Here is a 17,658-nt window from a genome sequence, read left to right on the forward strand (position 1 = left end):
TTTTGGTTATTGGAACAAGGATAGGGATAGAATAAAATAAGGCAAAAGTGGAGATGTGGTGAAAGTGGAGATGTTGAAAGGGGAAGCTCCATTTAGATAACACAATTGGCTGGCCGACGATGACATGGCGGTGATTCTTGCGGTAGCTAGCCATGTAATGTTATATCCAGATTATATCCAATTTGAGATTATTTTATCCAGATGTATCTAGATTTTGTGAATACCGGGTAAGATAGGTAGGATTTTGATATTTGGTATAGTTGGACTACTTGTTGCTCTTGTTGCCTTGTGCCTTGTATATATCTATAAGCTTGCGTTGTATAAGTTAGAGAATGGTCGATAGAGATTTATAAAATATATATTCTTAACAATTCTATGTTACTATTTACTATTTGTAAAAACTAGAAGCGGAGAGTAAGCTCAAGGGTTTCTATTGTGGTAGGGAAAAAATGTATTAAAATCTTAGGAAAAGTAATGGAGTAAAACAATACACGCCCATAAAGGTATTTTCATCATTTGTTATACAATTCTATTTTATTTTATTTTTTTGGTAGAAAAGATAAAATTATAAACTAAAAATAAAAAAAGAAAGGTGCCTTGATGGGCGGCCATTTTCCCTTGGGCGGGCCTGGCTAGGTCTCAGGAAGTTCAGGCCTGGGTAAGTCAGCTCAAGCCCGCTCAAGGCCCGTTCAATGAGCCCATGTAGTCCCAACCCAACTTCCTATTGTAAGCGCTAGCTGAAAGTAGTGTTGTTGTCGTCCTCGTGCTTCAACATGTGAATTTTATTTTTTTTTTTGGCCTTTTTTATAAGGGCCAATATCACGAAAAATCACAAACCTGCGTTTGTGATAAATTTACCCAGAGCTAAAAACTCAAACCAATACACCTTTGACAATTTAGCCCAAACCAGTATACTTATGATAAATTTACTTTCTATTAGTTTTCATTAAATCTTACTGTCAAATTGCCGAGTTAAATGATATGTAATAGTTGTCTAGTGTATTAATTTAAGATTTTATTTTATATTTGTCACAATTATACTAGTTTAGTGATTTTTTGCGGTATTAATTCCATTTAATGGATGGTAAATTTGTCATAAATATATCAGTCTTCATCCAAAAAAAAAAAATCTAAGGTAAATTTATCCCAACTTAGGGTTTTTTGTAGTCATTTAGGGTAAATTTATCACAGATCTACTAGTTTAGAATTTTTGGTAGTTAAAGGTAAATTTGTTACAAATGTATTAGTTTTGGATTTTTTGTGATGGTAATCATTTTTATAACTAGCACCCACTGGCACGACCTCAGTGTTGTGTTTTCGAAAAATAAAATCTTTGAGGATGCCATGTTAGGATTTTCCGTCATTTAAATTGGACGAAGTCAATAAAATTCCTTCATTCACTAATTGGACAAGTTGTAAGACATGATGGCACTGTTTTAAGTTTTTAGGACTTTTTATGCACTTATCCTTTAGCTTTACATTCGAAAGGGATACTTTCAAAGTTATAATTTTCAATGTGATGAAGTTGTTGATGGAGTTCAAATCCAAGTAGCAATGGTTCGGATCACTTTAGATTTATCGCAATGATATCATGTTAAAAAATTTATAATTTAGGAACCGCAAATCACTTGTTCAAATCTCGCTAAATGTATGCAAACTGCTCTGGAATGGGCCACCTGTATGAGTCAAAAGACATAGAACCAACTATTTCTAAAGTTAATAAGGTGTTTTATAGCTCTTTAAATAACTAAATCTCTATCCCCATGTCTCGGAACATTAAAGAAAAGAATCCCAATGTATTGCGGAATCAATTTCAGCTTTCTTGTGTTACTTTCTGGACAGGATTGCGATTCTAGCGGGAATGTTACTCCTGGTGTATATTATGGAAAAAGGCTTGGAAGCCCCTTTGTTTTTGGTATTTCTGTTCGATATCATCTCTTACATACATGACCTGCCAGGGTTAAAGACAATGACCACCTCCCAATAAGAGAGTCGGTATGTTTTCCCACCTCATATCGTCAATTTACTAATAAAACTGACACTAAAGTGGACAAGACTTGCGGTACCATAATTGTAACTATATATTGATCTTATGATGTAGTTAAAGCCCTAGTGGCTTTTATGTCCGGACCATTTATAATTCTTTAATATCAATCATGAATTGCTCTCCGTCATCACCAAAGAAGTAGGGTCCATTGACCCACAAAAAAAAGGACAAAGGACAAATTTATCATTAAAAAAATAAAATAAAATTTGATGAGCATGGTACTATGTCCATCCTCATGCGCGTAGAGTTGCGATCCGGCACATGGGCGACAATGGCAATGACATGTCCATTACTCTCAATGCATTCTCTCCTCTCTCTCTCTTTTTTCCGAGCGAAGGATCAGGAGTGGGCAATTAGCGCCCTGCTCCTAAACCCATCAAAATGAATTATAAACTCAATTCTTAACAATTCAAGTGTCAAATGGGTTAGTTATATTAAATACATGAGTCATAAATAAGTTTAAACACAATATGTGTTAAATGGATCAAAAATTGATTGTAATTGGGTCATAAGTTGGTTTACAACTTACCAACACCCAATTCATTTCTATGACTCTCTTTTCAGTTTCTCTTGCATTTACTCAAATCCCGTGCTCGCTCACTCCATAATTTTATTTCAGTTTAGTTATGAGTTTTTGTAAATTGTGTTAAATATAAAAATGTTTTAACAATATGAATATGGTCGAGTTGAATTAGTTATGGATCATTAAATTTGTATTACATTAAAATATGTCAAAAAAATTAAATGGATTTATCTCGACACGGGTGGAAACAAAGGGAAGATTATCTTATGATCGAACTTAGGTGGCGGATGAATGGAGGCTTCCTACGTTAGCAGGTTGGACCATCGATGCGGTCCATATCCCAAATGGAAACGCCGCTAATTTTGGCCGCGCTCACCTAACGATGGAGAAAAGTTCAATCTCGCGAAATCCAAATGAAGAAGGAAAAGACACGTGGTCGAATTGCTGGAAACCGCTTCCACTTAAGAATGGACAAGAAAACGTGGGGAATGTACTATTCATGCAATCATGGAGCGAGCGGCCCCCCCGTTCGTCTGTCTGTGGGCAATCAAACGAGGGAAAGGAACGCCACATATCCGACATAATCAAGCGCAGTCGGAGCACCGGACCCGCGTGGGATCTGCCGGATCGTGTCGGTTTTTACTTTTGTGGGGCCCAAATATTCCCACGGATTGCTGATTGACAACGCAATAATTATATATATATATATATGTCATGAACTAATATATGATATTCGATATCCTCATCCGAACCGAAATTGTAAAATTTCATGGCTATGTACTTTTTGGGTTACGTTGTGAATGTGTTCTGTTCATGTTACTGACGCTACATATTTTGATGTTGCAACACTTTCAGATTAAGCGAAATAATGGTGGTAGTTGTGAGGAGGTTGTCAAGCTTGAAATAGATAGGCTCTTAAATTTTCAATTTTATAAAGGAAAAATATGGAATAAATTTGATAGAACTTTGTCAAACGGTGCCCTTGGGGATAAGGCCTGCAGTATTTGAACATGTTGTTTTTTTCTGCGTTATGTGTAATCTAGTCAACACCTTCCCTTATTCATTTCCGATGCCAATTAACAAGATCTTTGATACAACGATATTTTGATTTTAAAATTAATTATAGTATATCTAACGTTATTTATTATTCTGTCGAAAAAAAAGAATTACTCATTATTTAATTTGGTTTTGCTGGGGAATATTCCATGTGCACTATTCGAGGCAAAAAAAAAGAGAAAAACATTGTGACGAAATCACCTAACTAAGAATACGAATATTTATATTTTCAAAGCATACTTTAACCCTCGATAGCTCTCCCGGAGTTAATAAAACTTTCATATTATTCGGCAGATTACTTTTTTCAAAATAATAGTTAAAGGAGAAAGAAGAGACAACGTCCAACCTCGGCAGCCAATTCTGATGGACCGTTGACCAACTCCCTCCTCCCTTGCTCTTCTTCCTTTGCTACTTTCTCTCTCCTATTTCAAACCTCTCTCTCTCTCTCTCTCTCTCTCTCTCTCCATCGGAGCTCCGTTCGCCTGCATCGTCTCCAATGGCGGCATCACGCGGAGAGCCCGACCCCCGGCCTCCCCTCTCCTCCTCCTCCTCCGCGTCCGAGATCCACGTCCGCGTCAACTCGCGCCGGGGCGCGAACGCGATACACCCTGTGGACATACCCACCGCGACGACCCCTCCGGCGCCGGCGCCGGCAGCCGCAACCCCGAGCCCGGTCGTGTTCCGGGAGGTGAAGCATTTCAGGAGCTGGGTCCCGTGGCTGTTGCCGACCTTCGTGGTGGCCAACACGGTGATGTTCGTCATCACCATGTACGTGAACAACTGCCCCAAGAACTCCGTCTCCTGCATCGCCAGGTTCTTGGGCCGGTTCTCGTTCCAGCCCTTCAAGGAGAACCCCCTCCTGGGTCCTTCCTCTTCTACGTGAGTAGAATTGAGCTTCCCTCTTTTTGGGTCTCTTTGGGTGGAGTGAGTTTAGGCTTGTCCTGTTTGAACTTTGGTGCGTTGAGTGTTTTGAGCCATGGAACGAAGCAAATAAGATAGGTGCTTTCGGTTTCTGGAAAATGTTCGTGTTGTTTCGGTCTGCAGATTTTTGGAATTCTGTTTCCAAGGATCAGATTATTGTTTATGGACTGTAAGCCTGTGCTAGCCGTATACTAATGGTTTCTCAAAGAAAGAAGGATTTTGAGCTCTTGGATGAGTAGTGGTCCTGCAATGTGTGCAATTACACCAAAGCAAGTTAGAGATGTTTTTAGCATTAATGATTGTGTCGACGATATCATGAGTACTAGTTAGCTAATTTCTCATGGTGGAGCTAAAAGAAGGATGGGCTACTATCTTAGCCCCCAATGACTCTGAGATTAGATTACAGCTATTTCTACTAAAGCAATCGTCAAAGACGCTAGACCTTATTCAACTTGACTGCTGTTTTACGCCTATATTACGTGATTTCCTTTTGGAATTAGGTTACAGATATTTCTACTGCTACACTTCATTGTGAATACGCAATCATGCGTAGATTCTCTTATTCAACTTGACTGCTGTTTTTGTGCCTATATTGGGTAATTTCCTTTATGATTGGTAATTATCAAATTTAAGTCTATGCTACGTCTTTTTAGGCTTCAGAAGATGGGTGGTCTAGAAGCAAGTAAAGTGGTTGACCGGCACCAGGTGTGGCTCCTTGTCACCTGCATTTGGTTACATGGAGGAGTTTTCCATTTATTGGCAAATATGTTGAGTCTTTTAGTTATTGGCATTCGGCTTGAGCAAGACTTTGGTTTTGGTATGTATAAAAAACTGCTTTTACCACCTCTGCTTATATTTTCTGCATACTAGCCATCCCTAACAAAAATTCCCATCTCATGTAAAATTCTTACATTGTCCAAAGCTTCCCATTATTGTCATGAATCTCATGATGGTGAACATACATTTGAATGTCTATGTACAGTTGTTAAATATCTAAGAGTTTGCTTTAGTTCTGACTCAGAACTTCCGAATTGGGGCTTGCATGGGAGAGGACATGTGAGGAGGTTGGAGACATTGGATTCATTGGAGATGCCATCTAGATAGATATGATTTGGCATCAAAAGCGAAGGAACTAATTAACATCTGATGATTTGCAATATAGCAATAGTTTTTAGGCAAGTTTTGTTTGATAGCGTTGAATGATTGTTTTTCTTTACCTACTCTTAGTGACTTCTGAAAACAATCTGGAGGAAAAAATTTGTGAGGAGACTAGTATCTAATTTGACAATGCAAGGAATGGATAGGCTTCGATTTTGATCTGTTCAGATGTTTCCAAATGCTCACTGGGGAGTGGATAACAGAACTTGTTTCTTTTCCGATGGTCCATGCACCTTAATCTTTTAGTTTGCTTGTGAAATTCAATGCTCTTGGTGCTACCGCTGCTGCTCTATATCATGATGTACACATTTTTCATGTGCCAGTAACCCTAAAAAGGAAGATTTCAGCCTTAGGATGTACTTGAGGTTTTCTTCTTTCTTACCTAATCAACATGCCCACCATGATGTTAGTTTTGTTTTAGCCTAATATGCTTTTGCATGTATTATTTTTGTGGACTCATGTATTGTTAGCTCCCTATACCATGATGCCTAAATTCTCTTATGGGCCAATATTAATAGAACATTGCTGATCTACCCCTCCTTCTTATACCTGTTTAAGTTCTATCAGTTACATTTTTTTCTAGATTTTTGTATTGGTAGTTTAAATGCCATGATCGGTGATGCTTAAATCTGCAGAGTCTGTCTTTCATGTTCATTTTGCAAATTAAATTCTAAGGAAACATGGCCTTTGCATCTTCCTCATTATGCAACTTCAACATGGTTCGGATTCAAAGGCAGTTTATTGGAGACAATTATTTTGTATATCACTGCATCCATGGAGTATCTTCATTCATGCTACTAAGATCTATGGAACTGTCAGATAAGCTACGTTAGTCTATGTGGCTTCCATTAACTTATAGCTTTTCTTGCAGTGCGAATTGGTTTGCTATACATAATCTCAGGAATAGGTGGAAGTTTGTTATCAGCTCTTTTCCTTCAGTCAAACATTTCCGTTGGTGCTTCTGGTGCACTATTTGGATTACTAGGTGGAATGCTCTCTGAACTCATTATTAATTGGAGCATTTACACCAACAAGGTATGGCATCATTATGCATACTTTTTCACAACCCGTCAATTACTATCCATCAAATTCTCTGTTTCTTTTAACACATACTGATTTTTCCCAGGTTGCAGCATTTGTGACCCTCTTGTCTATCATTGTGGTGAATTTGGCTGTTGGGATACTTCCTCATGTGGACAACTTTGCCCATATTGGAGGATTTCTTTCCGGGTTTTTTCTGGGATTTGTCTTTCTGATCCGGCCCCAGTTTGGATGGGTTAGCCAAAGATATGCTCCCCCTGGATATTTGACGACTTCGGTTAGATCCAAATTCAAGAAGTATCAGTGCATCTTGTGGATTTCCTCTCTTATCATCTTTATTGTTGGGTAAGTACCCAGTGCATATGTTCTTAACAATCAAGGGAGAGAGGATTCTTAGAATTTCCAAACATGCTGACTTTGATGAACTTTCGATGATCTTGAGACAAAGAAAGCTGCCAAATATCTATTTCCCAGGCATTAGCCGATAGATAGCTTATTTTCTGGGTTAATTGGGAAGTAATTGCTTAAACCAATGCAACATATGATCTTGTGCTGAGTTTATGCAAGTAGATGTTGGAACTCTGCGTAGCTTAATGATGAAAGCTTAACGAAGTAATGACAGTCCCTCTACCCACCAGTTATGCTTCTAAAATGTTGTCTCTTGAACATTTTTGTTTATCACTTCCACATTCCATTTCCATTGTAGTGTTTCTTTCCTTTTTCAGGTAGTTGGTGCTTTCATTATGCACCAGTACTTGGACTATAATATACTTGCAGGGGTTCCAATTTGAAATCTATGCTTTTTTAATAGGTTTACTGTTGCTCTGGTTTTGCTGCTCCGGGGTTTCAATGCAAATGATCATTGTTCTTGGTGCCATTATTTGTCTTGTGTCCCAACTTCAAGATGGAGCTGCAATTCAAATCCGGCATACTGCTCAGTAAGGAATCTCTCCATTCATCTTACACTTTTCAGTATTCAGTTCACTTGCAATATCTTAGAGCATTCATTTGAGACTGGACAACCTTTCATATGGACTAGAAAATGCCCATGTGATTTATGCGCAACCATGGGTGGCAAATCACAATTTTCTTACTATAGCCCATTGTAAAAAGAACCTTAATGTGAAATTCATTATTATAATTCTCATAAAGCAAACCAAATCAAAATTTGAGTTTATGAAGGTCTCACAGTCACTTGATGACATCTCTCACAGATAATATAAAAACTATGCATGGTGTACATCTGTAACATACAAATTTTCTGTTGCTTGAACTTTACTTTCATTTGTATTGCAAATAATGAAGTTGCCGATCTCTATTGTTTGTGGTGCCGAGCGTTAAACCCACGTCCTTTGCACATGAAGACTTTGTAATTATTGTGTCAGACCAGTCTCATTTCTCTCCGACCATCTCTTTCGAGAACTGCATAACCCCTTGACCTGTGTTGCTTGCTTTTAACTGCAGTCCACGCAGTTAGGAAGCCAGCTGAACTTGACGTGCTCGACCAACGGCAAATCCAGCACATACACGTTGCAGAATCCAACCGCTTCTAAGATTCAGGGGCTGTGTTCTGAGCTCTGTTGATTATCGCTGTGCAGGCATCCACCTTTCTCTTGATTGCTGTAAAGTCATGTCGACTTCAGGTTACTGGGTTTATGTGAAATTTTTTTTTTTTTTTTTTGGGGGGTTGTTTTGTAGAGACTACCTTTAGATTACAAATTTGAACATTCACTTGAACCTTTATATTACATGATTTGCTAGGAGTGATAATTTATTGATTCAGTTCAGTTTTTGTGCTTGAAACGATGGTTGAAGCTTTCCTTATTCGAAATGCATGATTTTCTAAGTATCATGTCGTATGTTCTCCTGATGACTTATAGTCTAAAGCCCAAATGGCCTAGTAAGACTAATACCTGCGAATTTCTATCTTAGGATCTCATGTTAATCTTTAGCATTCATAAGAAAACTTACAATTTGTATGAAAAGTGCGGATCCAACCAGTACCTTTCTATTGCAAAACTAGTGGTCATCGTGACCTTGGATCAAGGTTTTGTCGCTTCGAGCTTCTCCTCTAGATATGAAGGCAACTGCTCCTCCGTGGCTGTTAGACTTGAGTGTTGAGGCTGAGCTCTCCACGGCCCTGGAGGAGTTGCCGAGCTCAATGGCAATGGGGAATTGATTTGTTCCATCCGACTTTAGTTTCAATAGATTGGTGAATATTTCGCCAAATTTGTGAAAGCAACTCGACAAAAGGCTGACATTTAATATCTGATAAAAGTTCAGAGACCTAATCGAGTCCATTGAAAATTTAAAGGGCAAATTGAACAGAAAACATTTGAGGATCAAATTGAACTAATTGAAAGATTCTCGTCCCAGTATCTAATGTTTTTACGTACCAATGTAGTTATGATGACAATGGACATACCCACTTTGTGCTGTTGCTTTTCATGCTAGGATAACCCCTGAATTAGTGACTTAATTTTTCTAGCATGTATCATAGTTTCTGCTGTGCTGCACATTCGATAGTTCAGAAACGAGTGGGGTCGTTATCACGAAACATAATTATAACTCTTGTCATCGGGAATTAGGACGTCCGGATTTTCAAGACGATTGCAAATAATCGGGCTCAATCTGAAACAAAGAAAAGGCATGAAGTGTTGCCATATGGACAATTTGAGACCAATCTTTTGGCACCTAAACAAAAGCATCGAGCTATGTCAGTGGCAAAATTTTGGCCACAGCTAATCTTTCCGTCCACAAGATGTCTAGCGGGGTTGATTTACAATTTCTAGGGGACAAAACGACACGGTTTGGACTACTGAAAATGATGCTAATGAGCTGGGGGTATTATTGCAAAGCTCAAGTGGGGTTCCAAATTTAGGAAAAACTGAAAAAATAGAAAAGAAAAGAAATAGTAATTGAAATCTTCTATGGCATCGATTGGTAATGATTGTTTGCAATTTTTACTAATAGCCTCCGGCTTGTCGTATACGAAGGAAGTAAGGTGTAAGAAATAAAAGTTGGAGTGAATTATAAGGAATCAGAATATGAATTAATTTAAAAATAATGTAGTTTGGTAAAACATTAGAAATAGAATGTATTAATTTATGGTTTGGATTTTATTGTTCTGATTGTTCTGCATAATAGCAAATGTTAACTCGATAAGTGCGCCCACCGCATTAATCTTTATCCTTGCAAGAGTTACCAAATCAAAGCCTTACTTCTTCTTTTTTTGGTCAAAAAGGTAAATATTATTTAAGTATTCGCAAAGTTACATCCCAAAGTTATTGCATCGGCAGCTACAATATCTTGCAAAAGATAAGGGGTGAATATGTTCCAGTTGCGGGCTAGGTCAGATCTTCCATGGGCCTTTGCGGCTCAATCAACTGCTCCATTGGCCTCCCTTCGACAGAACTGTAGTCGCAAGCTAGGTAACAGGAAGCAGAGCTGCTATTTCGTTGAACAGCATATGTTCTTCCCGTGGCAGCTTCTTCCATCCGTGAACAATGTCGATCAAGATCTTGCAGTCAGACTCAATCACTATGTTTGCTGTATGGAGACCTTGGTGCCGCAGGTGATGTAGAGTGAAGGTAAGCGCTTGAACTTCCGATTGAAACGCCGAAGCTGCAGGGAATCGGTTTGTGTAGATGTCTGTAAGTATCCCTTGATGGTTTCGACTAATACATGCCATCGTTCCTTCTTGTCTACCAGGATAATAAGAGCCATCAATATTGCATTTTAGAGAGTCGCGATCTGGAGGTTTCCACTAATGTCCTGCTGCGACATCATCAATCCCTATTATTTGTCTACGTTAAGCAGAAGATGATTGGAGTTGGTTATGTGCAAAGGCATCTTCTACTGCCCGATTGGGGTCTAGACACCGTCGGCGAAAAATCCAGTTGTTGCACATACACCATACTTGCCACAAGACTTGTGCCATTGTTTCCAATCCAGGTACGAGCCTCTAATTTGTTGCCCATTCTGTGATCCAATCATCCATACGCTGTATTTTAGAAGGTGAGACAGAAATGTTGATCTTAGGATGCTTCCATACACCTGTAGTCCAGGGACAGAAAAAGAACAGATGTTCAATAGTTTTAGGAGTCCGTTGAGTACAGAGACTGCATATAGGAGTGGGGGAAATAAGTCGATGAAACAAGTTAGCTTTAGTCGCAAGGGCATTATGGCAAGTTGTCCATAGGAAAGTGCGTATCTTGGGCTCTGTTTGCATAGACCATATCTTGCACCAAAGTATTCTGGGGTGCTAGTGTGATGTAGATGCATGTTAAGCACTCGTTGTACATGCTGTGCTAACCATTGATCTATAATTGCTCTTCACTGTATGATTGCCATCCTTGGTAGGTGTCCAAACTAACTTATCAGTAGCATAGGCAGGTCAAATAGGGATTGACAATTTTTGTACTAACCGGAGTATCAAATAGTTGTTGAATTAAAGGAAGTTTCCAGGTTTGGGTGAGAGGATCAATAAGATCGGCCACCCGCTCTGGCTCCTCTCGTGTTGCTGGTCCGGCTATAGTTCCGATAGGTAACCAGCTATCCTCCCGAATCTTTATCTCCTTACCATCCCCGACTGACCATCGTACATTAGATAGGATGACCTCTCTGCTAAGAAGAAGACTCTGCCATCCCCATGAAGGGCGTGTACCTCTAGGCGCCGTTTGGAAGGTCACTGAATTGAAATACAACCCTTTAAAGATTTGACCCCACAAGGAGCAAGGTTTTTAAAGTAAGCGCCAAGCCTGTTTCCCAAGCATCGCTTTGTTGAACACCATCAAGTCTCGAAAGCCGAGTCCTCCACCATCCTTGTCAGCTTTATGTAAATCCCATGTCTGCCAATGCACGCCAACCCTACTATGATCAATCGTCCACCAAAATTTGGAAATTTTCTGTTCAATAAGTTTACACAAAGATGTTGGAAGCTTAAAAATTGATATTGCATATTGAGGAATTGCCTGTACAACAGATTTGATTAGGATCTCCTTTTCGCCTTTAGGCAGAAATCTTTCTTTCCAACCCTCAAGCTTTGAATTTATTTGCCCTAATATCCAAGCAAACATCTCATTTTTAGATTTGCCCCACTCTGAAGGAATACCTAAATATTTTCCATACCGGTGCAACACCGGCATTCTAAATATTCCTACTAAGTTTTCCTGTAAGCTCAACGGACAGTTTTTACTAAAAAAGAGGCATGATTTGTTCCGATTTATAACCTGTCCCGTTGCCATATAGTATTGATTGAGAATATTTGCAAGATTCTGACATTCCATCATAGTGCCTTTGAGAAATAAAACTGAATCATTAGCGAAAAAAAGATGCAATAGTGTCGGACATGACCTGTTTAGCTTGATACCTGTGAGATGGCTGATGTTAATTGCTTGGTTAATGAGGGTGGATAGAAGATTCGCTAGTAAAATGAAGATGTAAGGGGAAAGAGGGTCGCCTTGTCGTATTCCTCTTGATGGCCGAAAATATGAAAGTTGTTCTCCATTAAATTGAACACTTAAAGAGGTTGTAGTGATGCATTGCATTACCAGTTGAACCCATCTTGGATGAAATCCCAATCGCAGTAGATAATCCTTTAGGAAATCCCATTCGACTTTGTCATAAGCTTTTTGCATGTCTGTCTTGAGGAGTATATTGAAATGTCTCTTCCTTTCCCTTATTCGAAATTGATGTAGAGCCTCATGGACTATGAACACATTATCCTGTATTTGTCTCCCGCTCACAAAGGCAGCTTGCTCTTCTGAGATAAGCTCACAAAGCCAGGGTTTTAGGCGATTGGCCAAGATCTTAGATATAACCTTGTACGCATAGTTACAGAGGCTGATGGGTTTAAACTGATCCAGATTTTCAGGGTGACTAGTTTTGGGTATTAGAGCGATGATCGTCTTGTTGAGGTCGCTAGGCAACACCTCGAAATTAAAGAAGTCTCTTACTAATTTTATCAAATTATCCTGAATGATATCCCAATGGCATTGGTAAAACAACCCATTTAAACCGTCTGGACTCGGTGCTTTCGTTTTCCCTAGCTGAAAAGTTGCTTGTTTCACCTCGAAGACAGTGACTGGACTCATTAAATGATCATTCACATCAGCCGATACAACCTGTGGACACTGATCCAGAATTGGAGCATAGTTACATGGACCGCCTGTTGTATGTAACTGTGAAAAATAGGCATTAGTTAGCTCCTTCAAAGCCTGATTGTCCCTCACCTAGTTGTGATTCTCGTCTTGTAACATACCTATCCTGTTGCGCTGCCGTCTCTAAATAGTAGTTGCATGAAAAAAATTTGTGTTGTTATCTCCCCATCGCAACCAATTAATTCTAGATCACATAGCCCAATACTTTTCTTCTTGTTGCCATATATTTCTGATCTCATCCCGAAGATGAGAAACTTCCTCTGTTTTAGTTCTAGAATTATATGGTTGATTTATAATGATTTGAAGCTGTTGTTGTAAGGCTTGCACCTTCAGGTGGCCATTAGAAAATTTTGAACGGCTCCAAACATGTAAAGCTCGAGAAACCAATCTTAGTTTATGTAAAAGGTCTGAATTGCTCACCTTAACTGAGTTCCATGCTTTGTAGATGACCTCGCGGCACTCTTGATCGTGGATCCAATAAGCTTCAAAGAGGAAAGGCTTACGGCTCTTTTTATGTATAGTTGAATTGGACAAAAGAAGTGGGCAATGATCTGATCCCGGCAAAGCAAACACCTCTGCCACAGGATATTGAAGTCGCCACACGGTCTAGTCGTTCCTTAACTAATTCGTCACCGGCTCGATTATTCATCCAGGTAAAGGCACATCCCTTACTCTCTAATTCCATCAAAGCACAGTCATTGATGACAGTCCGAAAAGAGTTTAAACGATACCAGTCTGACTAGCACTTACCTACCTTTTCCTAAGGATAGAGGATCTCATTGAAGTCCCCCGTGCAAAGCCAAGGTAGAGTATTCTCGTTGCTAATCCTTCTGAGTTCATCCCAAAATAATTGGCGATTATGGTAGGAAGATGGAGCATGAAGACAGGTCAACTGCGTCAGCCTATCATCCATGGAATCACGATAGAGCATATCAAAAAGGTACTTTGAATGCTGTTCGATCTCTAAAGATAATGTTTCATTCCAAAAAACCGCTAAACCCCCTACTAGACCTGCTGGGTTGCACATAAAAGAGCTGCTGAAATGTAATCTATGTTGCAATCTATGAAGCACTGTTTCATGATTCTTAGTTTCCATTAAAAACAGTAAGTTGGGCTTTTCCTTGGCCGTCAAGGCCTTTAGTGCTTGAACTGTCAATGGATTGCCCAAACCCTGACAGTTCCAACAAATTAACTTCATTTGTGCGGCGGTGGCTGTTTAGGGCCAGCCACCATCACCCATTGGGTCGCCTCATTCGCTTCCAGAACTGTTGTATCCATAAATGGAGAATCATCAAAATCACTAAATGCTGAGTGTTTCATATCATATGGCAAATACATTTTCGGTTTTTTAGCTGAGCCTAACTTTGGAATAGTCATAGGTCCTTTATGTTTTTTCGTATGCTGATGTCCCATGGATGGGTTGATGATGACCTTCTGTTTCGCACTCGCAGGGATCATTACTGTGGTGAGACTTTGCTCAATTTGCATCAACTGTTGTGGAATGTGCTGATCAGTTGCTACTCTGTCAGAGGTGGGTGGATCTGTTGGTAAGGGCAGGGTGACAACTAAATCTTGCTGAGTCGACACTGGCACAGTCGGCAGCAAAGCTGTAGGCGTCTCAGGAATTGTTTCTTCATTCTGTTCAGCACTCTCTAGGGGGTTATAGAACACTTTCCAGTAAGGACTATGCTCTCCAACCTCCGCTCTTAGCCAATGATCGTAAGCCAGTTTATCTTTACCATCCATTTTCGCCTCTTCAAAAGGATATACTTGACAATATGAGGCATAATGGCCTATCTTCCCGCAGGAATAGCATAAATGAGACAACCATTTATATCGGAAGTCAATCCATAGTGTTCTCCCATCAAGGCGAATCAACTTGCCGGACTGTAGAGGTTCGGCCAGGTTGACTTCTACTCTGACCCTGCCAGCTTTTAATTTGGATCCGTTATGAAAATTTGCTTTAACCTCTATAACTTCACCAACCTGTTTCAAAGCTTTCATCACCTACTCTGTACTCCATTCCAAAGGCAGGCCAAAGACTTGAACCTAGAAAGCGCAATGGCTAAAGTCATAGAGATGGAAAGGTGTGTTAGGAATCCATGGTTTGAAGATTACTAAGTGACTTGAAAAAAGCCATGGGCCACCTTCCAATATCCGCTGTTTCTCAATCTCCGACTGAAATTTTGCTATATACAGGCCTTCCTCTCGCTAGGAAATGTCGACCTGGTTTGTCCGCCAAACACGCTTCAAGGTACTCTAGAAGGCTTGAAAGTTTATAGCTGAGTTAGATAGTACTTTACCCACTAGTAGCAAACGACATTCCTCTATTTATTCTGGTTGGGGTTCCTCTTCCCATATTTCTACTTCCTATGCAAGGCATAGCGCCCCAAACGTTTACACGATGCAACCATTCGCAAGGAGTCACCTTGATTATCTGAAGCCATACGCCGCAACACACTTAGTTCAACGATGAATCTTTAAGAGTGAAAGACCGAGCTAAAACGAGACCAGGCTGGAAACAGACATATTCTGATGGAAATAAGGTTTCCTTGAATTCAATGGCATAAAAAGGCGAAGTGCACATTCTGCCCTTATCTGATTTTAGAATATTCGACCAGAAACAAACAGTTCTTTGGATGGAATTGAGACACCACTGAGGTGAACTATTTCATAGATTAGGCAATAAACCCTCATGAATCCAGGGAATTAAGTAACATCTGAGGTAAGTAGTGAAAGAGATGTGGCAATCAACCGTCCAAATTCAAGAACAGAAGATAGTTAGGTCAAACTTGGGTACCGACTCAGGTGCAAAAACCATCCAGGAGAAGCGGCTAATTGGAGACGCCATCGCCAAAGGCTTCATTGGGTCAAGAGCGAACCAAGAAAACTGAAAAGATCGGATGGATTAGAAGTAGATTAGGGTTGCAATGGAGCAGTAAACTACCATCGATGGGTAGACGGAGCTCTGCATGTCGAGAGAGCGTGGATTCCTAGGAAAGTCATTGCTTAAAGCCTTACTTAATGGTTCACGTGTTTACTTGCATTTCGGGAAAATGATCACTAAAATTTTAAATTAATTTGCAATGTCATCTTTGAATTATTCATAAAAATTCAATGTAATTCTTTTGTTTGATAAAATAAGGAGTAAAGTCACCAAAATTCCTTAAGTTATTACAAAATATGCAATTTAGTCCCTAAACTATTGCTAAATTGCAATCTAGTCCATGCACTTTCAGTTTATTCAATCTAATCTCTCAACTAAAGTAAAATCATCCTTTGATACTATTTGCAAGTTTTCATAATCACCCATATTTCTTAATATCTTTAGTTTAATCGATTTCCTAAATCAATAAAAAAATATGCTATCTTTTTATTACCATTGTACCTCTTTAGTCATTGTAGATATCATAGTTTCATTTAAGTATTTTGTAGCTTATGATCTTTATAATACAATAATAAAACTAGATTTTATAATTGTATGATGTTGATATTCCTGCTATTTATGTGCAAGTGTTTTCGTAAAGGTATCGAAAAACGATATCAACTTATCTATAGGTACTTGTACAAATACAAAATCTAAATCTTGCTCCTCATTTTTAGACATAGATTTTCTAGCTTTTGTGTTTCATGTTTACTTTGTTAAATCAATGTGTTTTCAAGCTCTACAATTAATTATAGAATTTTGTTATGAGAATAAATTTTTTAACTAAATTTATATTTAGAAACATTAAGTGTAGAGCTTATAAACACATATTTAACTAAATTTAATCAAGAAAACATAAAACACAACTTTTTAACTAAATTTATATTTAGAAACATTAAGTGTAGAGCTTATAAACACATATTTAACTCAATTTAATCAAGAAAACATAAAACACAAAAGCTAGAAAATTTTATATATCTGAGGAACAATATTTAGATTTTAATAAGTATGAGTATCTATAGATAAATTAAGGATACCTTGAAAAACCCCAAACTGGTATACCTATAACAAATTTACCTTAAATTAATTTTTTTACCACCAAAAACTCAAAGCTAATACATTTTTGATAAATTTACCCCAAACTAGTATACTCGTGACAAATTGAACCCCTTTTAGTTTCTGTTAAATTTTCATGTTAAATTACTAAGTTAAATAACATGTGACGGTTGACTAGTATATTGGTTTGGGATTTTACTATTCGTTTGTCATAGTTATACAATTTTTAAATTTTTTTTTGATATTAATCCAATTTAACGGATGTCATATTTTTCACAAATGTACCGATTTAGAGTCGAATAAATTAGTTTATGATAAATTTGTTACATGTATATCAATTTTGGGTTTTCCATGGTTAAAAAATTAGTTTGGGGTGAGACCCCAAATCGGCGTAAGGCTCCAATGGATCCTCAATCACCAAAATAAATAAATTAGTTTGGGGTAAATTTGTCACACGTGTATCGGTTTGAGGTTTTTCAGGGTATTAACCCATAAATTAATGATTTTTTTATGTCTTTATGATAACACTAGACTCAAAATAGCAAGATTATCAATTTGTTATGATTCCTTGAGGATATACTATTACTATTATTGAGATGATAAGCAAAAATATATATAAAAAAAAATTGACTAAAGTACAACCCAAGAGCCAAAGTTTGGCACGGAATGATATTTAAGTACCAAAAGTTTCAAAAGGTACACTTAAATGCCGAAATCATAGCAAAATGGATCACTTAAGTGTTAGTCTAGTCAAAATTCAGCCAAATTG

General features: G+C 38.4%; 1 protein-coding gene across 1 annotated transcript; it reads left to right on the forward strand.

The window, feature by feature from the left end:
- Positions 1 to 3,986: 3,986 nt before the first annotated feature.
- On the forward strand, positions 3,987 to 8,549 carry LOC104436607 (RHOMBOID-like protein 1). The gene is made up of 6 exons (XM_010049439.3): positions 3,987 to 4,505; positions 5,201 to 5,364; positions 6,577 to 6,740; positions 6,832 to 7,091; positions 7,558 to 7,684; positions 8,211 to 8,549. Exons 1-6 carry the CDS (start codon positions 4,123 to 4,125, stop codon positions 8,328 to 8,330), a joined length of 1,218 nt encoding a protein of 405 aa, XP_010047741.2. The 5' UTR covers positions 3,987 to 4,122; the 3' UTR covers positions 8,331 to 8,549.
- Positions 8,550 to 17,658: the final 9,109 nt, after the last annotated feature.

The sequence above is a fragment of the Eucalyptus grandis genome, chromosome 1 (genome assembly GCF_016545825.1).
Source record: "Eucalyptus grandis isolate ANBG69807.140 chromosome 1, ASM1654582v1, whole genome shotgun sequence".
NCBI classification, from domain to species: domain Eukaryota; kingdom Viridiplantae; phylum Streptophyta; class Magnoliopsida; order Myrtales; family Myrtaceae; genus Eucalyptus; species Eucalyptus grandis.